This window comes from Leptodactylus fuscus, chromosome 8, assembly GCF_031893055.1.
Source record: "Leptodactylus fuscus isolate aLepFus1 chromosome 8, aLepFus1.hap2, whole genome shotgun sequence".
NCBI lineage: Eukaryota > Metazoa > Chordata > Amphibia > Anura > Leptodactylidae > Leptodactylus > Leptodactylus fuscus.
The window spans coordinates 29,293,896-29,319,056 of record NC_134272.1 but is presented as its reverse complement, the minus strand read 5'-3'; the positions used below and the strand labels follow the sequence as shown (position 1 = coordinate 29,319,056).

Genomic DNA, 25,161 nt, shown 5'->3' with positions numbered 1-25,161 from the left:
ACTTTGAGATAAATGAGTGGGTTTTGGGTTGCAGTTTGGGCATTCGGTCTCTAAGAGGTTTGCCATCACTGACTTAGGGGATTAGCATACAAAAGGTATGTCTGGATAAGCCTTTCTAAAGACTGCAAGTATATGCTTAATTAAAAATGAGTTTTTCCAATCATAGAGCCCCTTTAAAGCCCAGAAGGCGCAGCGATTTAGATCATTAGTATAGAAGATCTACCGAATGTTTTCTCACACACCTATATATCAATCTGCTCAACATTTTCTGCATTATAACATTCTAACTAAAAATTTGGCTAGCTTTAATATCATGGGTTCCTTTTAAGAGAAATAAGAAGTTATAAAACAGTGACGTCCCAACTAGTCAGCATTGCAGCACTGAGGACTGGGCTCTGTTTTAGAACTTTGTTTTTTTCACCCATATTAAAACAGGGGCATGGTTAGAACAGTATTAACCAGCTGTGTAGAAGCATGCCGGGGGTGTAAAAACCTAAACTGTAGTGACAGGTTCCCTTTAAGCCTCAGTTAACCACTAATACATGCTATGCATAAGTAAGATGAATAATACAGTATGTATGGGACACGGCGGAGGATGAGTCTTCACACAGCATTCATTATACCTTCTTCACTCCTCTGCAGCAGATTTGCAACGTAGGAGAGAAGTGATTATCGACAACACGAAACATACTGACAGGTTTACTGTAGGGTTTTTCTTTCTGTGTTTCTAGACCTTTGAAGATTTTACTAATGATAAACAAGCTGTAGAACACCAACAGAGGATTGTGGACATCTTACTGAAGGTAAGTGAATGGTGATGAGACTTGTCTACACTACACAACTTCTTCAGTGGATTCCGCAAGGAACGTGTCTTGTAACTTTAGCACAGAATCATTGGCTAATTGTTTAAATTCGGACAACACATGAATAATTCCTACTTATCTGGATAAGTATGGAATACACTGTTGCTCTAGTAGGTCACCAGACATATCGTATCACTGTAGATGTTAGCAGCTAGTTTAGCCGAAGTGCAATCTATAAAAATGTAGCCCAATACTCAAAGAAAATGGCCAGATTATTCTTTTCCCTCCATCTCATTGGCTTTTCTTCTTACCATTAAAGGGATTTTACCATTAAAAATCTTTTTTCTGTGGCTAACACGTCGGAATAGCCTTTAGAAAGGCTATTCGTCTCTTACCTTTAGATAGGATCTCCGCCGCACCGTTCCTTAGTAATACCGGTTATTACCAGTATGTAAATTAGTTCTCTGGCAGCGATGGGGGCGGGCCCCAGCGCTGAAAATGCGATGAGGGCGTCCCCAGTGCTGCCTGAGAACAGGATCCTGCGCCGCCTCTATCTTCAGCTGGATCCTCCCCTTCTTTCTTCGTCTTTCTTCGGCGGCTTCACCTCTGTCAGCTGTGACACTAGTAGAGCCGACTGCGCATGCGCGGCCATAGTTCCGAGGCCGCAATTGCGCGCATGCGCAGTCGGCTCTACTAGTGTCTCAATGGCAGAGCCAACTGCGCAGGCATCAGAAGAAAGACGAAGAAAGAAGGGGAGGATCCAGCAGAAGATAGAGGCGGCGCAGGATCCTGTTCTCAGGCAGCGGTGGGGGACGCCCTCATTGCATTTTCAGCGCTGGGGCCCGCCTCCATCGCTGCCAGAGAACTAATTTACATACCGGTAAAAAACAGTATTACTAAGGAACGGCGCGGCGGAGATCCCATCTAAAGGTAGGAGATGAATAGCCTTTCTAAAGGCTATTCCGACGTGTTAGCCACAGAAAAAAGATTTTTAATGGTAGAATCCCTTTAATGATACATAGTCAGGAGTTCATTTCTGTATGAAGTATTTTATACTATGTCCTTAAAGTGGATCTTTCACTACGTCCACCAGCTGCAATTTTTTGCTTTCTCTAAGAGGCACAGTTGGAATTTCTCTAGTCCCTACCATTCCTGAGTAATCATTTCTGTTAGTTTCAGCATTCAATATGCTAATCAGGCTCTCTATTGTCAGGTGGGCGGTCCTGGACTAGAGTGGAAAGTAGAGAGACTGTCCACTTGACAGTAGAGAACCTAATTGGCATATTGAATCCTGAAACTAACAGAGTTGATTGCTCAGGAAAGGAGGGAGCTATAGAAAAATTTTCAGCTATTCCAGAATCAGTGGTATGGCATCTATTGAAGTATGCAGAGATAGTGATGAAAGATCCCTTTGATGGTAGGTTCACACGATCACGGTGGTCTGCCACGGGACCTGAACAACAGAGAAATGGATAGCAGTTACACTGGCACTGGTGGACCCTATTGATTAAAATGGCATTCACCGTTGACAAACTGAATGTGATGGAGAGAAAATCCCCCGTGCAGGACTTTTCTCTGTTGACAGACTTCTAATCTGCAATAACCTGTTACGTTTTACATAAGGGAGCTTATTGCTTGGCACCATATACAATGGTCTATGGCAGGTAGGAATTTTTTGTCCAGAAAGTGGCTGATCCCTTTCAAGAGGATCTGTCACCAAGTACAAATTTCCAAATGCCAAACTACATTTAAGTGGGCGGAAATCTTTTATTTTTCTCATAAGAAACAAAAAGGGGTTACCATTTGGGCAATAAGAGCAATTTTATATCCAATCTTCCAGAGGCCATATGTTTTCAGCAGATGGATGGATTTTAACTAATAAAAACGGGGGACAGCGAGAATCAAATGATATATGGCATTTAGTGTGCAGGTCTAATGTAAGAAAATGTGCAGCGTAAGGTTTTATCAAAGGAGTTCTGTGCTTTGGACAATTATGACCTGTTAGAGAGCGTCCCGTAGCAGTAAGCTAATCTACTGGGAGCTCTAGTGATCAGCTATGATCTGTAGGGAAATTTGGCAGTAAATATTTGATTTACCTAAATTAAAGGGGTTTTCCCATCTCACTGTTTGAGCAGTCTGCCTGCTGTCTCTGCCTCTCACTTCCTGTATTTCTCCCTCCCCCCTCCTTGCTTAACAGGACACTGAAGTATCACAATCCTTATGCAGATCAGATAATATGCAGATGTATTCCTTGTAAAGAAGGCCTCAGTGTTATCTGTGTGTTTACATAGAGAGATAACAGACAGGCTTTTTCAGCAAACTGTAATTAGCTGAACTGATTGTCCTGCCAGCAGAGCTGTAGAAAACAGTGAGAGCAGTGAGTGATGTCAAATGTTCTATCGCACAGGTCCATGGTTATGGTAACACTTTGTAAACAATGAGAGGAATAAGTTCACATAGCAGGCAAACAAAGCAGCATTTCTAAAGCGATATATTTAGGAAAATTCTTCAGTTTACGTAAGCTACCAGTATAGATAGGATCCTTGAGATGGGACAACTCCTTTAAAGTGGTTATCTACTTTCTGATATTGAAGGCCTGTTGTCATCAATATTAGATCTGTGAGGATCTGACACTGGGATCCCTGCAGATGAGCAGTTCTAAGCTTAGTGCATCAATATTGGAAAAGCTGTTATCCTCTCTAAGCATTACACAGTATCTATTACAATTAATGTGTTGCCTATATAATAAAAGACAGAGTAGGACCGACCGACTAAGAGATGCACTTTGTTGCTCTTATGTTGCCTAAGGCTTGAATAAAGGACCCCCACTATATAAACTCAGATTTTCCTAATACAGTTGATTGACAGTGGTTTTCTAAACTGGACAATCTCTTTAACTTCTAAAAGAAAGTGAAGCCCCAAGAGATTGGTAAGACTTATTGGATTCCGTTTCATATATGACCAATTTGTACTTACATGGAAAGGCAGAAACTTTTTCTTTTTTTCTTTTTCGCATGTGTGTTTATGTATTGTGTTTTTTTTTTCTCTCTTTCAGGTTATGGTTGAGAATTCAGATTTTACACCTTCCCAGGTTGGCTGCCTCTTCACTTTCTTGGCCCGCCAACTCGCCAAACCAGACAATACACTTTTCGTTAACAGAGTTCTGTTTGATCAGGTAAGAATATCAGTTCTTCCTATTACTGATCTCCTCATCTGAAAACACAAGTGTATATATTTTTCTTAGAGATTCTTACATACATAGTAGATGATGAGGTTGGGTGAATATAATGGTCCATCAGGTCCAACCAAGACACAGGTCCAAACTTGGGTATAGATCTTGCTGACTGGTCTCATGGTGGATTTCTGTAGAGATGAAGGAAGGAAGCACAAGGGGATAACTGATGTGTTGCAGAATGTGTAATTCTGTTCATTAATTCCAGTCTCTTTAATGTATCAGGTTCTGGAGTTCTTGTGCAGTCCAGATGATGATTCCAGACATTCAGAGAGACAACAGGTAAGGAATGTTCTCTATGAGCTTTAATAAAATATATAATAAAAATATATATAATAAAAGTTGTTTTTTTTAATATATAAGTCTGTGTATATTTGTGTGTGCATCTATAGTATATGTATATTTTTATTATATGCTAAGTTATGATTGCGAACTAAATACCTAAGACTGGTGACAACTTCAATTTTCTGTCGGTGCAGTGTCTTGTTTTTTTGTGGCATCGATATACATTTAAAGGGGTTGTTCAGTTTCAGTAAATAAATGTTTTTGTTTGTATAAAAGAAAAGTTTAAAAAAAAATTCCCAATACACTTTCCGTATCAATTCCTCATGGTTTTGTAGATCTCTGCTTGTTGTTATTTTTTGTTCACTTCCAGTGGCTAAAAGGGAGTCTAAGGTTATGTGATGGACTTTTCATGGTCATGTGATGGACACACAATTGTGTTTTTTTTCAGCATATAAATAATAACATTTATTTGCTAAAGCTGGACAATACCTTTAGTGATTTAGAACATTTTGACTTCTTACAGTCACCACTAGGGGGAGCTCACTGCTAATGGATTTATTAAAGCCTAAGTAAACTGTTATTGATTTTTTTTGTTCATCAAACAGTAGTGCAGGTGAAAGGAGTTATCTTTGTTTTAGTTCACAAAAGTGCCTATGGTTTTTTTTACTTTTAAGGCCCCCGTTCCCACGGAGTAACGTGCCGCTCATTCTGACACGTGAACATGTGTCAGAGTGAGGCGCTTCAAAACAGATCCCATTGATTTCAATGGGTGCCATCTTACGCGCACTACACATTGAAATCAATAGTTTAAATAGCCTCTCATTGATTTCATCATTCCACACCTACCTTTAGTATGTAAATAGCCTCAGTGGTTTTTGAAAAAGTCCATTTTTATTCATATGCTAATTAAACTCTTGGTGCACCATCGTTCACCCTCTTTGCTATTGTTTCCTATGAGTGTACACAGCACAGGTTGCTGCTGCTGATGACGTCCTGCTTGCACACACAGATAGGAGAAAACAGCAGAGACGAGTGCTGCTGGGAACTTCCTGTGCTGGCTGGAAGCTAATTAGCATATGAATAAAAACAGACTTATTCAAAAACCACTGACTGCTCGTTCACATCTGTGCCCGGTCTCCGTCTGTCAAGTTTCTGTCTTCTGCAGGCAGAAGACAGAAACCTGACAGACAGTGTTCAGCTGTGAGCACCGATGAGCGTTTTGTGCTCTCCGCAGTGAAACTGGGTTTTTTTTTTTAAACCGGACACAAAGTCCTGCATGTCTGACTTTGTGTCCGGTTAAAAAAAAAACGGTTTCGCCGCGGAGAGCACAAAACGCTCACGGACGGACACTTTTCAAACCCATTGAAATGAATGGGCTTGAAAAATGCCTGCAGGTTTCTGTCTCCTGCCCAGTTTCGGGCAGGAAACGGAAACCTGCATAAAAGAGGCCGGGTCGCAGATGTGAACCCGGCCTGAGGCAATTTACATTCTAAAAGTAGGTGTGGAATAACCTTTCTAACGCCTATGCAAGGATGTGATTAGTTAAAAATGAGTTTTCCCAATGATAGAGCCCCTTTAACCCCTTAGCGACCCTTGACGTAACTGTACATCATGGGTCGCATGGGGATGTATGGAGCGAGCTCACACGCTGAGCTCGCTCCATACACGGCAGATGCCGGCTGTATCATACAGCCAGGACCTGCCACTAACAGCAGCGGTCGGTGCCCGAGCCGATCGCTGCTGTTAACCCTTTACACACTGCGGTCAAACGTGACTGCAGTGTGTAAACGGCGCCGGCGGCATGGGCGCCGCCATGTTTTGCCGATCGCCGCCCTCCTGAACGTCACATGAGGGCGGTGATCGGTTGCTATACAGCCGGAAGCCTATTGAAGGCTTCCAGGCTTGTCTCTGCACGAGATCTATTAGACGATGCCAGAGGCATCCTCTAATAGAAGTGCTGCGATTTTCCTATTCACTGCAATACTGTAGTATTGTAGTGAATAGTATGAGTGATCAGACCCCCTAGGTTTCAAGGTACCTAAGGGGTCTGATCATAAATGTAACAGAAGAAAAAAAAAAGTTTTTAAAAGTATTAAAAAAATAAAAAAAAATATAAAAGTTCAAATCACCCCCCTTTCCCTAGATTAGCTATAAAAGTAATTAAAGAACATTAAACATAAACATATTAGGTATCCCTGCGCTCCAAAATGCCCGAACTATTAGAATATTAAAACATTTATCCCGTACTGCGAACGGCGTAGCGGCAAAAAAAATAAAAACAGCCAAAAAGCGTTTTTTTCAACACTTTGCCTCCTATAAAAAATTGAATAAAAAGTGATCAAACCATCAGATCTTTCCCCAAATGGTATCAATAGAAACGTCATCTTGTCCCGCATAAAAAGACACCACAACCAGCTCCATACATAGAAATATGAAAAAGTTACAGGTATCAAAACATTTCAAATACTATATAAATTTGGTATCACCACGTTCGTACTGACACGTAGAACACAGGTAACATGTCATTTGTACCAAACAGTGACTGCTGTAAAAATTAAACCCATAAGAAAATGGCGCAAATGCATTTTTTCTCCAATTACGCCTCATTCTGAATTTTTTTCCAGCTTCCCAGTACATTGCACAGCATATTGAATGGTGCCATTACAAAGTACAATTTGTCCCGCAAACAATAAGCCATCATGTGACTCTGTGAACTGAAAAATGAAAAAGTTATGGCTCTTGAAATGTGAGGAGGGAAAAACGAAAATGCGAAACCAAAAAATGGCCTGGTCCTTAAGGGGTTAAATGATTAAATGTGTCATATTTTTGAGCAGAAGACTGTATAGTAATTCCTGATAACCCAGCTGTGTTGTGAAAGAGAACAGTCTTTCTACAGTGTGGCTGTCTCTCTTCTTCCTCCATCTCACTTTTCCATAGACTTCTATTGCATAGATTTAATAAGTGGCAAAAGGAGGCAAATAATTGAATAAACCGGCAGTTTTATTTAATAAAGTGTATTGCAAAGCTTATCGCCATCACCTCCTCTATGGATTTACAGAAACAAAACAGTTTACTTGCACTTTATGCTTACATTGAACACCACAATAGTTGTAAAATGTGCTTTAATTCAGAATCACGCTCAGTATTAAGGCTATAATTAAGGTTTTTATAGTAATTAATAAGAAGAATCTGTATAATTTTACATACAATAATAGAAATTCAGCCAGTGCATTGCACTTCATGTGAATTCAGAGAGAATCCTAGATACCTTCCTATCTGGGGCTTTCTGTATTGTGATCTCTTACCTTGCAAACCTCCGTCTGTGATTTTGATGGTCTCTGTTTTAGGTTCTCCTTGAGCTGCTCCAAGCTGGAGGGATTGTTCAGTTTGAAGAGAACAGACTGATCCACCTGGCAGAGAGAGCCCAGTTGTAAGATCTTTCTACTATAGTTCTGTGTTGCGATCAGATATTCTAGGAGTTATACAGCTGTTATGATATCCATCAGCAGTCATTTTTACCTATTCAGTCATATGACATGTAAGCATATGTACATGCAGCATGTATGGCCATTAAAAGCCTCTGTGAGGTTTCTATTGGGCTTTCCAGTGTCTGCATTGGGGTCTGTGCCAGTTACCATTCCCGGAGTGAATACAGATTCGGCATAACTGTCATGGCTCCATATTGTACACCATTATTTAGTTCTCCGGTGCATCTAAAAATAAATCAACCTTGCAAATAGTCTTGTTTAAAAAAAAAAAAAAAAAAATTCTATGATTTTTATGTCTGCAGCTTCTATGCAGGCACATGTGTTTCCATGGTTACAGGCTACCATCTCTGTAGTTAGGTGGAGACACCTACATAGGAGCTGTACACAAAACTGTAGGATATTTGTGATCGAGACTGGTTTTCTTTACAATCTGAAATTAATTATTGCTATAAAAAAACACTAATGAAATTAATAGTACAGCATGTGTGGCCATTATAGCATGTACGATATTTAAAGGGATCCTATCATTCGATCACAATTTTTTCTCATTAACACGTCGGAATAGCCTTAAGAAAGGCTATTCTTCTCCTACCTTTTGTTGTCTTCTCCACGCTGCTTGAAAATCCGTTTTTTGTCAGTATGTAAATGAGTTCTCTCGCAGCACTGGGGGCGTCCCCATTGCTGCGAGAGAACTCTCTCCAGGGCCGCCTCCATCTTCTTCAGCAACGTCCTTTTCATCCTCTTCTTCCGGCGCAGGTTTCAGACTTCTAGGCCTCGGGCAGAGCAGACCGCTTTTGCCCACAGGACACAAGAAAATGGCCACTGACACAGTATTGTAAGTGGCCATTTTCTCGCAGCCGGCGGGCATGCGCTGTCGGCTTGGCCTAGAAGTTACAAGCCACTGCCGGAAGAAGATGCGGTGAAGACCTCGTTCCAGAAGAAGATGGAGGCGGCGCTGGAGAATTCTCTGGCAGCATTGGGGACACCCCCAGTGCTGTTTGAGCGCTGGGGCCCGCCCCCAGTGCTGCGAGAGAACTCTTTTACATACCGACAAAAAACGGATTTTCAAGCGAACGGCGGCTCGGAGAAGACAATGAAAGGTAGGAGAAGAATAACCTTTCTTAAGGCTATTCCGATGCGTTAATGAGAAAAAATTGTGATTGAATGATAGGCTCCATTTAAAACTGTATTTTTGTAAATAATTGTCTTTTTCTTTCTTTTATGTTTAGTTACCAGATCTGTGAGTTTATGTACGAAAGAAAACACCTATACGATAAAATCATAGAATGTTATTTGCAAGATCCCATGAGAAAGGTACTGTGAAAATACTCCGTCATGTTTTAGCTACAAAAGCATCCCATAGTTTCCATAACTCAATATAGAAGACATTATCTGCCTAACAATAAGCAGAGTGGGAAGACAAATTTTATACGTAGTACATGTTTCTACCTGCTGTTCAAAATATGGATTTATATTTCGGTCCGTTGAGCTTTCTACTGTCCAGGGGAGTTGTTTGTTACAAAGCGTATGTTAGTTTTCTACTAGACCTGCATACTACGTAGTAGGGGCTCCTGTAATATATCTTTTTATTCCTCTCTTCAACCTTTCATTGTTGGCCAGAGTAGATTGTAGTCAGCCGAGTGCTCAGCCTGCAGTTATCATATGTGTTAAGTCCAACCTCTATCCCAGGAGAGACATTCGCAACGTATCACTAGGCGACGCGATTGATGTCCAACTGATAGAGGTCTGAACTGCGCTGAGTGTTAGCAGTTCTGCGAAACCCCGTGCTACATTGTCTCCCGTCGCTTCAGCTCTACATTCTTCAGAGGCCTCAAAGTTGGCCTTTATAGTCGCTGGCCAATTACGTGGCTACAAGGTAAAACCTGAGCAGAGATGTATAGAGATGAAATGGACAGTTTTTCTAACTCTGCTCCTACTTCAGTCGAAGGCGGTGTTCACACGTAGGAATTTGACCCTAAATTGTCAAGCAGAAAATTTCTGCTTTAGGAATTTGTAGCAGTTTTTTTCTGCTTGAGGGTCCATTTACAGTGAGTTTTTTGGTGATGATTTTGACGCTGAATCCGCCTCAGAATCCAAGTGGAAGAAAAGCCTCCCATTGACTTCAATGGGTTCCTTCTTCAGCGGAAAAAGAAACCCATTGAAGTCAATGGGAGGCTTTGTGTGAATGGACCCTGACAAAAATCAACGTGGATTTTGACGCTTAATGTGAAGCACAATTTGGAGTGCCGCTGTATTTTGCCAAGGTATTCCCTTAATTGGGCAGGACCACATTCCTCAAGCAGATTTTGACAAGTTCTGCGTTGACGGAAAAGGTGTATTTTCTGCCTCCTATTTATTTCAATGGTGGTCATTTGCTTAAAGAATGAGCAGGACACTTATTTTTTCCACTAGCTGAAAAAAACCAGCTACTGCCGCCCATTGAAATGAATGGGAGGCAAATTTCAGGTGGAATTTGAGATGGAATCCAATTCAAATTCAGCGTCATATTCCGACCTGTGAACAGTCAGCTAGGGTCCTATCGGTTAGTCCCCAATGATCATACATTGATGATATATTCTAGTGTTGTTTCACCACTCCTGATGCATCTGAAATACCTATAATGGTGACTTCCGGGACAGAATATGCCCAGGATTCTAAAATTTTATTATCCAGTTGCTTTAAAATCTGCATCCTATTGTTGGACAATTCTGTTATAAACTTGATATGTTGGCGCTGCGGTACCGCTAGGGGCACTATGCTCCATATATGGTGGGACTGTGACGTTCTTCGGCCATTCTGGGATGCGGTCCTTTCCTTGTACTCCAAGGTGAGCGGGCGCACTATCCCTGCCTCTCCTCAGCTTGCTCTCCTGTCGGTAATCCCTGGTAAGCTGTCGCAGATTAAGAAGGACCTCTTGGGGCATTTTCTCACGGCTGCCAGGGCTGTCATACCGCAGCTCCACCCCCCTTCCATGCTCGAATTCCTCCAGGAGTTCCTCCTTATCCGGAGGATGGAAGCCTTGGTTGCGGAGGACTCTCCCAATTCCTCCAGGTTTGAGCGCCTCTGGCGGCCCTGGGTCCTGTTCCAGGACTCATCCGACTTTTCCGCTTCGTTCTCCTAAAGTGGGGCATGGCCCCCTCTTCCCTTCTCTCCCTTCTTCTTCTTGCCTGACTTTCCCTTCTTGTTTCGAGTCTTGTCTTCCCTTTCCTGTTCCGTTTTCCTTTCCGCTTCTCGTGTTTGTTTCCGTCTCTGTCTCTCGTTCTTTCCCCCTCCCTTTTTGGGGCAATTCCGCAGGGTTGGTTCTTTCCGACCGGTTTCATTGTTCCATTTTATCGCGTCGATGTCTATAAACTGCCCCGCCATTGTGGTTAGGGGTCTCCCCCTTGGCCGCTTATATTTTGTATCTATTTGTGCCTTCGACGCTGCCCTGTTTGTTGATTTCTGTTTGTGTTTTACATTTTTGAAAAATCTGTAATAAAACCCGTTTATACATAAAACTTGATATGTTTTGTATTTAACCTTAATATTTTTTATTTTTTTTCTCCTATCAGCAAGAAGTTTTTAATTATATCCATAATATCTTGTCACTTCCTGGATACAGTCCCGAGGAGAAGCAGTCAACATGGGACAAAGCAATGAGACATGTGGAGGTATGCCAATATGAGGATAGATCAATGGGACTGAGCGGCAACTGTACAGTATGACTAGAGAAGAAATCATGAGCACAGTGATCACTTCCCTTTAAAAAATAGGGATTAAAATAGGGACCTGTATTTTTATTTCCGTGTAGTGATGAGAAATCATGATTGGTGCATGACTGAATGCCACATGGGACCAGTGGCGTAACTAAAGTCTTGTGGGCCCGGGTGCAATCTTTTGTCTGGGGCCCCCTACCTCATCCCTACAGCGAATTCTTGATAGTGATGGTTATGGGTGCTAAGGAGTTTAATCCACCTTAGTATGGTTAAGGGTAATCTGTGGGTCTCCTGGGTTTATGGGGTAGATGGAAGCTGCAATCTCAATACTGATGCAAGTTCTCCTGGGCCCCAGTGTGACTGCACTCTCTGCACCCCCTCAAGTTACGCCCCTGCATGTGTCCCTGGTCCAAGACAGTTATGGAGCATGTTATATATCAAACTATGTAGAGATTAAGAATATGGATTCTGTTTTTAGAGGTTGATAGAAATAGGCTATTCGTCTCTTACCTTTAGAAGTCGTCTCCGGCCCACCGTTCGGTTAAAAACCCATTTTTTGTCGGTATGCAAATGAGTTATGTCACAGTACTGGGGGCTCAGTGCTCAAACAACAGGAGCGTACTGCGCATGTGTGCGTAAGCGGCCTCCAAAAAATGGCTGCTGGCCTGTGCGCTTGGCTCTGCCTGCACCCCGATGGCAGAGTCAACTGCGCAGGCGTCGAAGTGTGACCCCAGCCAGAAGAAGATGAGTGAAGAGGCGGTTGCTGTAGAAGATGGAGGCATCGCTGGAGACATTTCTCTTGCAGCATTGGGAACGCCCCCAGTGCTGTTTGAGACTGAGGCCCGCCCCCCAGTGCTGCGAGAGAACTAATTTGCATACCGACTAAAAACGGGTTTTTAACCAAACAGCAGGTCGGAGACGACTTCTAAAGGTAGGAGACGAATAGCCTTTCTTAAGGCTATTCCGACGTGTGAACGACAAAAAAAAAAAGAGTTTTAATGGTAGAATCCCTTTAACCCCTTCCCGACATTCGCCGTAATAGTACGGCGCTGCTGGGAAGGGCTTCCCGCAAACCGCCGTACTATTACTGCGGATGCATGGTGCGCACACAGAAACTGTGTGTGCACCATGCACAGCGGGTGTCAGCCGTAATACACGGCTGACAATGCCCCGTAACACCCGCGGTCGGAACCGTATCCGATCGCGGGTGTTAACCCCTGAGATGCCGGTGATCAACATGACCACCGGCACCTCCGGGGTTACAGTGTCATATGGTGCCGGTGTTCGTAGGGGGCAGCCCGGGGTCTGATCAGTGACCCCGGGTCTGCCCCTTCACTTACCGCGTCCTCGCGCCTGGCCGATCCTGCCGTAAATGAAGCTGTCAGCCTGTGCGTCTACACAGGCTGACAGCTTCCTATACACTGCAATACACGTGTAACACGTGTATTGCAGCGTATCTCTATTGAAGCAGTGATCAGCCGATCACTGCTTCAATCCCCCATGGGGACAGAAAAAAAAAGTTTGAAAAAAGTAAAAATAAAAAAGTTTAAATAAGTTTAAAATAAATTATAAATAAATAAAGCCCCAAAAATCCCATTTTCCCCATATAAAATGTTTTATTATGTAAAATAAAGAAAAATAGAAAAAAACATTACATATTTGGTATCGCCGTGTCCGTAATAACCTGAACAATAAAATTAAAACATTATTTAACCCAAACGGCGAATGTCGTAAAAAAAAAAAGTAGAAAACCGCACAAAATAATGATTATTCACCACCTTTCCCTTACAAAATGTTCAATAAAAAGTAATCAAATGGTCAGATGAAAACCAAAATGGTACCAATAAAAAGAAGAGGTCTTCCCGCAAAAAATAAGCCCTCAACCAGCTCTGTCTAGCGAAAAATAAAAACGTTATGCCTTTCAGAAGATGGCGATGCAAAAACAATAGATTTTTTTCCCTGAATTGAATTCTATTCTGCACAAATAGCAATGCATTAAAAAATCATATAAATGAGGTATCGCCCTAACCGTACCGACCCGCAGAATAAAGGTAACATGTTACTTATGCTGTACGCTGCACGGGAAAAAAAAAAATGCTAAAAAGCAATGCCAGAATTGATGTTTCCTTTTACATCCCACCCAGAAAGAGTTAATAAAATGTAGTCAATAAGTTACAGGCCTCAAAATGGTGGCATTGAAAAGTACATCTAATACCGCAAACACCAAGCCCTCATATGGCCACATTGCCAGAAAATAAAAATAAAAATCTACCTTGTACAATGTGAAGACAAAACCCCCAAAAGTCGCCAAATCATTAGGACATAAGTGGCTGCGACTAGAAGGAAATGTGTAAGCGGTGCGAGCGTTTTCAGGGGACACCCCATATTTAGAGCTTATGAGAGAGAAGACACCAGCGCTGATCCCCCAGAATGCCCCTCTTCCCCGTCCGTGTCATAGGAGCTAGTGGGAAAATAAAATAGGATTTGGTGTGCCCAATTTACTCCGCACAGCTTACACATTCACTTCGGGGTTACTAATGCTCACTACATCACTTGATAAATTCTTTGAGGGGTGCGGTTTTCAAAATGGGGTCACTTTCTAGAGGTTTCCACTGTTTTGACTCCTCAAGGGCTTTGTAAATGCGACATGGTTCCTGAAACTGCTCACAGCCAGATCTGCCCTCTAAAAGCTCTTTGGCGCGCCTTCCCTCCTGCGTCTCGCTGTGCGTCCATATATTAGTTTACACCCACAAGTGGGGTACTGTGGTAGTCGGGAGAACTTGCCTAACAAATTGTGGGATGCGTTTTCTCCTTTAACCCTTTGTGAATGTGCAAATTCTAGGGCTAAACGAAAATATTAGTAAAATAAATTCAAATTTGAAAATTTCACCTCCATTTTGTATTAATTCCTGTTAAGCACTTATAGGGTTAAATTACTAGGTATATGTTGTTTTGGCTTATTTAAGGGGTGCAGTTTTGAAAATGGGGTGATTTATGGGGGGCTTTAATACAAGGGTCTTTCAAAACGCTTTCATAACTGGATTAGGCCCTTTAAAAAATGGGTTTTGGAAATTTCTTGAAAATTTTGAATATTGTTGTTTCACTTGTAAATCTTATAATGTCCGTAAAAATTAAAAGGGTGACTAAAGTTTGATGCCGACATAAAGCAGAGATCTGGGACATGAGATTTATTATATAATTTTGGCGGTCTGACTATCTGTATGTAATGCACATCATTTCAAACTTTATAAAATGCATATTTTTCAAAATTTCCACCAAATTTCCAATTTTTTCATAATTAAACACAAAACATATCAACCAAAATTTACCACTAACATGAAGTACAATGTGTTACGAAAAAACAATCTTAAAATCACTTTGGTAAGTTAAAGCGTTCCAAAGTTATTGCCACATAAAGTGACACATGTCAGTTTTGAAAAATTGAGCTTCGTCAGGAAGTCAAAAAGTGCCATCGGCGGGAAGGGTTAAAAGAAATGCTAAAAATCACCTGCTCTTTGTAGATTGAGAAATTCTCAAAGCTTCGCTTATTCTTTCCAATTGTACCCTCCGTATTTTAATATGATAACTTTAGCATCTTTTTTTTATAGTAGGTAATCTATTTTACAGCAATTTTTCCTGTTTTTCTTAATTAGGAGCTTTTAACACTGAGTCCAAGTAAAGCAGCAGATTTGATCTGCACCCACTTCAGTGAACAGCTGGACGAGATCATTGGAAAGATTCAGGTAGTGTAAACTTTCGTGATGACATTATAGTCAAAAAATGTTTTGTTTTGTTTTTTAAAAAATAAAAAATAAAAAAATCTGTTAGTGCTAAGAATGGGTTAATAAATGCACCTAAATACCGTTAGCAGTGTTTTAAGTGATTTCTGGGTTTCTCTGGGAGCTCCTGACATCTACATTTGTTTACATGGTGTAGCTTCCAGCTGTCTTAACTAAGCATCATAGTACTTGTAGGCTGACTCGTATTATCTCCCTCTCACTACTTCCCCCTTCCTCTCACACCCCTCTTCCTTTCTCTCTAGCTTTCTATAGCAATCCCGCCCACTACTAAGGCTGGGTTCACACAGAGTTTTCTGACGAGGATTTTGGAGAAGAAAAAATACGCTTCTGGAATTAGAAAATGGTTTTTTGAAGCGTTTTTTTGTGGAGTTTTTTGGAATGTTTTTTGAGGCCTTTTTAGTTTTTTTTCTTTTTTTCCACCAGCACAGTGTATGGACCTTGAAAAAACTGCTAGCAGTTTTTGCAAAGACCGCGTTAAAATCCGCTAGCGGTTTTTCCACCTTCCATTGACTCCCGTTGTTTTTTTCAGGCGGAATCCGCCTGAAGAAAGGTCATGTCGCTTCTTTTTTTTGCTAGCAGAAAAAAAATGCTAGCGGATTACATGGGAGTCTATTGTGAGGCGGTTTCTGGAGGCAGATTTTGATGCGGATTCCGCGTCAAAATCCTGACCAAAAAACTCTGTGTGAACCCAGCCTAACCCTTTCCAACTAACTCGGCTCCCCACCCCATCTAACTTCCAGACTTCCTCCCTCTTTTCTTTTCATTGAGAACGCCATTCCTCATAAATCTTTGACAGAATTAACTGTACACACTTACCATTTTTGTGCAAGTCACAGGATCACAGAAAATCAACCAACGCAACAAAAAGAGAAAAAATGTCTATCCAGCAGGTCTACGGTAATCCTCAGTGATCCTCAGTAATAATAATCTTCACATAGATAACTGCAGATGAAGCGATCTTTACTCTGGCAACGATGTGTGCGTTAGAGACCTAGCCTGAAAATACATTGTACTTGTTGCCTAAATGGAAGAAAATGACAAATTGACCATATTTTTAAGAGAACCTGTTATCTCTCCTGATATGTCAATTTGTGCAAATACTTGCAATGCCCTATAAAATAATTCTGAAGCAACTTTTCTTAGAACTATTCCTCCTGGAAAGGTATGCTAAGTGTACTATTGGGTTTTACCATCAACCTCTGTCAGTGCTATATGTACCATTACAGTTAGGTGTAGGCATGTAGAGCTCCCCCTATCTCTATAATTGTTATATCAGAAGGAATACAATGTATGGATTTACTAAAGACAATATTTTTCAGTTATATCATTGGTGGACCCGACCACTAGGAGGCTGGCTCTAGGAATATCGAAATATGTCGGCTCCGTCACTGGGCTGTACCCTTTCCGTAGACGTTATGCCAATTACTTTTAGCATAGTTTCCATAAGATGCAGACATGGCCTGCGTGCAAGTCTTCTGCTTTGCATCCTTTTTCTTTCGGAGGGGTCTTTAGCGTGTACATCACACATCGCATTATCCTGTGTGCATCTGTGGGCCGCAACCCCACTCCCATGTGCGAGGTCACCAAAAGGGTGGTTACTCCAACCCCCGGTTCCTAGCCTCTACTAATGCCCTCTTCCTCTGGCAATATCTATCTTTGGGGACTTTCTCTCCTCCATAGCTGGGGCCACATCTATAGTGAATTACCAAGGTTTGTCAGAGCCTCCTGGGCAGTTTGGCACAAGGTTTCCGTTGCCCAGGTCTGTAAGGCTGCCGCCTTGGACTCTGTGTACACTTTTATCAAATTCTACCAGATCCATTCTGTGGTCTCTGCTGATGCCAGCTTGGGTCGTAATGTTCTGCAAATGTCTGTGTGCTAAGTTGCTTGCATGGCTGTGGAGTTCCCATCCTATTGGACTGCTTTAGGACATGCCACGGTGCTGTGTTCCTCAATCATATGAGCGAGAAAACTGAATTTTTTGGACTCCCCGTAAAATCCTTTTCCTGTTGTATTCATTGGGGGACTCATATTCTCACCCTTTTGTATAGTTGTTCCTGCCTCTGGCTGTTTTGTTACTTTCCGGCCTGTATCCATGGTGCTGTGTCTCCCAATGAATACAATGACTCGAAACAAGAAGGTAGACACCGAGCAAACTTATAATGTAGAGCAGTCGATCGCGATCTACCGGTCGATCGCGAAGGACGTATGGGTCGATCGCGGGATGCAGCCAGGGATCCCCGGTGTCTGCTTGTTCACAGCGCAGGCTGAGAGTCATCTCTGAACACTGGCAGGCCGGGGCCTTGCGCTCGTTCGCAGTCAGGGTTGCGGCGGCCCCGCCTGCAAGTGTCCGGAGATGACTCTCAGCCTGCGCTGTGAACAAGCACTCCGGACACTTACAGGCCGGGCAGCAGCAGCTCTGGGGGTTGACGCGCTTCCTGCTCTTAGGGATGAAGAGAGCCGGGGTGCTGCTTGTTCACAGCACAGGCTGAGCGTCATCTCCGGACACTTGCAGACAGGGCCGCCGCAGCCCTGACTGTGAACGAGTGCAAGGCCCCGGCCTGCCAGTGTCCAGAGATGATTCTCAGCCTGCGCGGTGAACAAACAGACAACGGAGAGCTGTCTCCTGCTCTCACGCTCCGTCGCGCCCACAGGCCCCGACCCTGGCCCCGCCCATAAGAAGTGGGTAGTAGATCTTATCCCTTGGTCAGTTTATAAAGTAGCTCACATGCTGAAAAAGTGTGAGCACCCCTGATGTAGAGAGTTGTAAGAACTTAATGGAGAGTATGCAAGATAATAATGGTACTAGACTGGATGGCCTCTCACCTGGTGCGGTAGTGATACCCGTTCACAACCACATGTATTGGTTTATAGACGGATGGAGGGAGCAGCACGTCTGAATACAATGACAAAAGGATTGTACAGAGAGTAGAAAAAAATCCAGTTTTCAAGGAGAGTGGATGTGTCCTTATTTTTCAATTTGTCAAATTATATCTCTAATATATGTGTTCATACTGGAGTCGAATTCTATTCATCTGCAGCTTTTTAGGATGCTGAACATTTATGGGAAATGATATTTATTTCTTGCTGTGTGGTATTATTAGGTGTTAATATTTTATGGATTGAGGACAATAGAGACAACCTTAAGTGCTTTTAGTTGCATCTTCTGTATGCAGGGGAGACATCAGAAACCTCCCGTACTTATATGTGGAACACTATCATCTATTACTGAATTACTTCCATTTCATGTAAGGTATCTTGTAATTGCCATTTTATTTTTTATTATTCCTTTCTCTATAGGACATTCACAGACAGGTATCCCGCTGATTTACAGACTTGTTTAACACATAGTGAACATCAAAAACATTGTGTTGATTTTTTTTTTTCTTTTTGTACTAGTAAAGTGTTAAGATATTGCATCTTTCTTTAGAGTTTCTTGAGGATAGGACATTTGACTATGTTGTAGCCGCCACTGATTGGAAAGCGCACCCTGCATATTCTGCCTGGCGTTTGATGAAAGATGAAAGCAGGGAGATGTATTTACCAGCCTCAGCTTCCTGTCTATACTCACGCACCTCTAACCAGTTCAATTGAATCATCTCTGCTGGCAGACACTTAATGAGTTCATTAGCACATTCTCAACAAAGGCAGGTTTGCATCTGCCTGACCTTCACCACAGAGAACCTTTCAATCACTTGTCTCGAAACCTTGGATCTTGGTGGTCATCATTCCTTGCCAGCACCGAGCCAGATTCATTCCACGTTTCTCTAGAGACTTCTTTGACGGAGAGATAGACAAGTGATGTTTCTAAGTTTTATGTATCTAAAATTTCAAGGCTTTCATAGTCTGTATTTCCACGTATTGGAGTCTTTCTGGTTTTTACCCTCTCTTTTCATTTCTACAATGGTCCAAAATATTTAGCTGGTTTTCTTGAAGTCTTTGAAAAGAAAGATATATACCGTAATTAGAGATGAGCGAACACTGTTCGGATCAACCGATCCGAACAACACGCTCCCATAGAAATGAATGGAAGGGCAGGCACACGGACTTTGCCGGCGGCTGGCCGCTTAACCCCCCGCGTGCTGGCCGCTTCCATTCATTTCTATGGGAGCATGCTGTTCGGATCGGCTGTTCCGAACAGTGTTCGCTCATCTCTAACCGTAATGTGTTGGAAAGTAAGGCCAGGGCCCCGCGTAGCGTAAATGAAACATTTTGGCTACGGCAAAATCTGTGACATTTTACAGTACCTGCAAAGTGGATGGGATTCTGGCCGATCCCATCCACACATTGCCGAAAAATATCTGCAGCGATTTCAAAAACTGTTGCGTTATTGTACATCGCCGTATGTCAATTATACTTATTGAAACTCTGCAGAAAACTCTGCGGACTTTCTTTGAAAAGAGCTGCAAGAAAAACCATGATGCGTTTCGGAGGCAGTTTTTCCCGCAGGTCTTTTTGGCTGTAGTTCGCTTTGTGGCACCTTAGCCTAAATGAGTTATTAAAAGTTGGGAATATTGGGCATCAGAGGCCTAACCTGAAGCTTCTGGACCCCAGTGTAATATTTGTATTGGATACAGCGAGAATCTTGTCTTTAAGATTCGGCAGAGCCAGAAACATTTTCTGACTCCTTTTTCTTTCAGGTGCAGGGGGGTTGTCAGTGTGTACACCATACTTATCACATTATCTTGTGTGCATCTGTGGCCCGCAAACCCACTCCCATGTGTGAGGTCACCAAAAGGGTGGTTACTCTAACTCCCTTCCCGGGTCCTAGTCTCTGCTAATGTCCTCTTCCTCTGGCAATATCCATCTACAGCGATTTCAAAAACTGTTCCGTTTTTGTAAATCGCTGCATGTCAATTATACCTATGGAAACTCTGGCGAAAACTCTGCGGACTTTCTGTGAAAAGTGCTGCAAGAAAAACCGTAATGCATCTTCAAGGAAGTTTTTCCCACAGGGCTTTTTGGCTGTAGTTCGCTTTGTGGCACCTTAGCCTTTAACCTAAAGTAGTTATTAGAAGTTGGGCATATTGGGCATCAGAGGCCTAACCTGAAGCTTCTGGGCCCCAGTATAATATCTGTATTGGGTACAGAAAGAATCTTGTCTTTAAGATTCAGCAGAGCCAGAAAAATTCTGACTCTCAGTATAGCAGAATAACAACAGCAGCATTTTTATTTATTTATTTATTTTTAAATGTAGTTTGTGAGCCTCATATAGGGGTCACATTGTACTTTTTTTTTTCCTCCTATCAGTATGTCTTTGTAGAATGGGAGGAAATCCACGCAAACACGGAGAGAACATACAAACTCCTTGCAGATGTTGTTCCTGGCAGGATTTGAACCAAGGACTTCAGTGCTGCAAGGCTGCAGTGCTAACCACTGAGCTACCTTGTTGCCCCTCAACAGCAGCAATTTTTGTCTCTTTTCAAGCATCCTCTTACTTACCCTCCTTTCTCCATAGACTAATATGTGTAAAGTAACTCTGATACATGATACATTTATAACTAAAGGTTTACATTGTAGCACCTTGGTCATGATTCTCATTATTAACATAAACATAGGATTTGTATATTTTCATGCTGTATAATCTAGTTCTTGTGGGTTTTGCTTCATATCACGTTATTAGCAGCCATTTAGTAGATCCAAAATGCGGATGTAAAAACTGATATCCATCCTCTTCTATCCATTTTTTTTTGTTATACACAAAAGTGTGGTATATTGCGCTTTGTTTTCTGGCACAAAAGAAAGAAAAGGATTTTTTTTTTTGTGACTTTGTGTAAATGGACGACCATCTGGTTGCATTCATTTTCATCTGTTTTTAGCATCCGTTCAATGGATTTACTAAATGGATGCTAAAAGCATGTTGTGAATTGCCCCTTATATTGAGACTTATGTGGTGTTTTCCTAATTGCAGGATTCATTTCTAGTTTTCCAGTTTCTTAGAAGCCTTCTAGATCCAAGGTTTGTATCCTGTCAGTGTTTTTATAAAATGTCTTGTCTTCTTCAAACTCCCTTTAATGGTGTTTTCCAAGTTCCAATAAAATTGGATGATATGGAACAAATGGTTATAAAATAATGAATAACTTGTACTAGCATGTTAAATTTTCATCTGGCTGAGTGCTCCTAACCATTTATTGGGTTGCAGTCCCACCACGTGAGAGTTGCATCCAAACTTGGGCCGCAACAGTCTTGTTTCATAGACCACTGAGGCTAGAAGTTGGCTAACAGCTCTCTCATACTTGTGGTCTGCTTTTCTGTTGTGCACCTCAATAAGGCTTCAGAAACCCACTGGGAATCCTGAAAAATGTAAATGGATAACCTGTGTTATCTGTCTTACGTTTGTACGTAGCTCATATATTACAGGTGAGTTATACACATTTTCCCCCTTAAATGGCCTGTACCACTGTGGAGACCAAGGGTCTTCTTACATCCTTTGAAGAGTGAGGAAGCAGAAGGATGGAGTCAGGCCCATGACTGGCCTGCGTTGCAACCAAGGCCCTCCAGACTGTGCGAGATACGGAAAGGAGGAAGATATTTACTCCTAAGGAGGATAAGTGTCATAAGGGCTTCATAGTCACAACCTTGTCTGCTCCTCAGGAAAAACTGAGAATCCTCTTAACCTTCACTCCAGAGAGGGTTCTAGTAAAGATTGTATGAAACTCCCCTCTGTTAGGGCGGGTTCACACCTGCGCTCGGTCTCGCTTTGCAGAAGACGGAAACCAGCAGTCACTTTTCAAACCCATTCATTTGCATGGGTCTGCAAAGTGCCTGTGAGCGCCCGTGAGCGTCTTCTGGCGAAACTGTTTCTTTTTAACTGGACACAAAGTTGGACATGCAGGACTTTGTGTTAAAAAAAAAAAAATGGTTTCGCCGCGGAGACCACAAAACGCTCAAGGGCACTCACAGGCGGACAATGACTGCTGGGTTTCCGTCTCCTGATGGCAGAAGATGGAAACCCACAAAGCGGAGGCCGGGCGTAGGTGTGAACCAGCTTTAACAGAGACTGTGACATCCAGAGTAGTAAGTCCAAGCGTTGTGAGGAGAGCACACACCTTATGTTACTGACTGCCATCTCCACTCTTACTCACAATGATAAAATTGAAAAACATGTACCTCTATGTTTGGGTGCTGCTGTACTGCATCCTTCCTCAAGTAAACTTGTGAATTACCCAGTTCCCTGCATGCCTTGAGTCTCCTGAATCCTATTCCTACATGACCATCATAGTCACTCCAACTCCCATAAGGCTCAGGAAGGCTGAACACAACTAGGAAAAGCAGTGGGAGAGAGACTGCCGCCGCCATCTGGTATTCTGCAGGCCCCCTCAGCACTGCACCACCCCAGGAAAAGAGATGGAGAAGGTTGGTCAAGTCCATCACCTCCATGACAAGTTCATGTACTACTAAACCCAGCCTCTGGCCTTCCAATGGGTTGCTGGAAAAGCAGCATAGAGGACTACTAGACATGCTGATGTCAGCAGTCTGCGAGAGATAAGTAATTTCCAGAAACTTAAAATTTAATTTTTGCAACTATGGTAAAGATAAGTCACAAATATTCATGAGCTGTATTTGCCCTGACAGTTCCCCCCCTATACACAATGATATGGAGGAAACCATCAGTGATAGCTGGGACAGTAGCAGCTCATGAATAGACAAATAACAGAACGTTAAAATCAGGGTGTCTGTCACTACTTTATGCGGTCCTTGGTAAAAGTGTGTGATGAACATACATAAATATTATAGCAGACCTCCTAAAGGGGTATCCTCACTGCAGACATTTATAAAATATCCATAGGGCCAAATTTGTTCACAGATTCCAGAAGTGCGACCCATATCTGTCAAACATTGTTGACCTGACCTGTCATACTTACATTGGTAGTACTCACTGTTATAGGGGCATATGAATCTGTCATCAAACATGTTCTACGGAAGTCAATATGATTTCTAAATCTCTGGTTAAAAGGTCATTATATACAGGCATTACATTTGTTTGCAGGGATGGAGCTCAGGTAAGCCCTGAGCTGCTGCAGAACCAGCCGCATATCACAGAACACTTCATAGATCTTATGTGTCAGTATGATCCTGGACAAGTGAATCAAGTGCTGCAAATACTCGAACACTATCGCTTGGAGGAAACTATTGAGGTGAGGACATTAAAAATGATTTCTGTTACCATGAACCTATTTGAGAAATCTGTAAATGTATTCCTTGTATGGTTACAGATCGCCCAGAAGCACAAGAACCATGAGACATTAGCCTATTTATTGGAGAAGAAAGGGGACATCCAGGCAGCCTTCCAAGTTATGCTGACGGTAATGGCACTGCCTTTTGACCACTAACAATCTGCAGGTTTTAAAGTTTCGCTTACGCAGAAAAGACTCGTATAATTCCTCTGAAGCTTATAAATGAGTCTTTAGACATTTATAACCTATCCCCAAGATGGGTCGCTTTGCTCGGTGACAATTTCCCTAATGTGCGCCAACTAGAAAGATCATTCATGAAAATAGAAATCCTTTTCAGCGTCTTACCTTGACTGCAGGATTTGACCCTATTGTCACAAATCCATCTGCAAAGCCTTTATATGTCAATTGAACACAAAAACCTTAAAGAGGACCTTTCACCATTTGGGGCACTTGCGGTGTAATACACTGCTAGAAAGCTGACAGTGCGATGAATTCAACGCACTATCGGCATTCCCGTTCTGTGCCCCCGGTGAAGAGCTATTGGTGCCGGTACCGTAGTTCTTCATGTCAGAAGGGCATTTCTGACAGTCAGACAGGAATACCCTTCCTCACAGCAGCATCTATAGCGCTATACTGTGAGAGGGGACATTGCTTACCGCCCAGTGATGGCACTGAACCACCTCTCACAGTACAACACTATAGACGCCACTGTGAGGAAGGGTATTCCTGTCTGACTGTCAGAAACGCCCTTCTGACAGTGAAGAGCTACGGTACCGGCACCGGTAGCTCTTCACCGGGGGCACAGAACGGGAAAGCCGATTTCAGCGCACTGTCGGCTTTCTAGCGGTATATTAAACCTCATGTGCCCCAGGTGGTGAAATAGCGCCGCGTATACGATCCCGGCTCCCATTGAAATCAATGGGAGCATATACGGCTCGCAAAATCTCACGTGGCGTATACGTGCCACATCACACGGCACTTTACTCCGTGTGAACTCACCCTAAAGGGGTTCCCATCACTAAGGTAGTGATGACCTATCTTTAGGATAGGTCACTAATACCAGATTGCTGGGGGGCCAACACCTGGGATCCCGACTTAGGGTGCATTCACACGGAGTAAACGCAGCGCGCAGTGCGTTTTTGACGTTAACGCGACTGCAAACATGCACCATCAAAAACATGGCACAAACGTCCCGTAAACGCGGCGCATTACTCCGTGTGAATGCACCCTTAGGTGTTTAAGCAGGCCATAGCATTGGGACAAGCACTGCGGCCTCATCGCTGCTTGTCCTCCACATTGGGTACATTTTATACATTTTACAATGGCTATGCTTGGTATTGCAACTCAGTCTAGGGTATGTAACTCATGAATGTGATGTTGCACATCTGTAAAGAGGAAGCGGCATGGTTGCTTCTGTTTTTTGGCAGGAGTTCCAGGTGATAGACGGATATGGATGACCCATCCTAAGGGTTAAACTCTCATAATAACATGAAAAACATTTCACAACCAACACCTGCTATATACCTATACTCTTACCATATAGTGTCCTTATCATCCTATCTTGTACTTCTATTTTTATCATATATTTAGAGACTACAAGACAGACTTTCAGCATTGACTGAGGACACCATGGACGGTGCAGGTAAGCTTCTTGTACACACTTTACATCTTTTTTGCTGTGTTG

At 42.5% G+C, this 25,161-nt stretch overlaps 1 protein-coding gene across 1 annotated transcript in view; it reads left to right on the top strand.

Moving 5' to 3' along the window:
• VPS8 (VPS8 subunit of CORVET complex) overlaps positions 1 to 25,161 on the top strand; it is a 129,244-nt gene that overhangs the window by 55,748 nt on the left and 48,335 nt on the right. Inside the window, exons 28-38 of the mRNA XM_075284046.1 lie at positions 732 to 803; positions 3,859 to 3,978; positions 4,261 to 4,317; positions 7,668 to 7,750; positions 9,038 to 9,122; positions 11,360 to 11,458; positions 15,157 to 15,246; positions 21,212 to 21,258; positions 23,291 to 23,438; positions 23,517 to 23,606; positions 25,068 to 25,119. Of these exons, the coding sequence (XP_075140147.1) occupies positions 732 to 803; positions 3,859 to 3,978; positions 4,261 to 4,317; positions 7,668 to 7,750; positions 9,038 to 9,122; positions 11,360 to 11,458; positions 15,157 to 15,246; positions 21,212 to 21,258; positions 23,291 to 23,438; positions 23,517 to 23,606; positions 25,068 to 25,119 (943 nt within the window). The remainder of the gene's footprint in view (positions 1 to 731; positions 804 to 3,858; positions 3,979 to 4,260; positions 4,318 to 7,667; positions 7,751 to 9,037; positions 9,123 to 11,359; positions 11,459 to 15,156; positions 15,247 to 21,211; positions 21,259 to 23,290; positions 23,439 to 23,516; positions 23,607 to 25,067; positions 25,120 to 25,161) is intronic.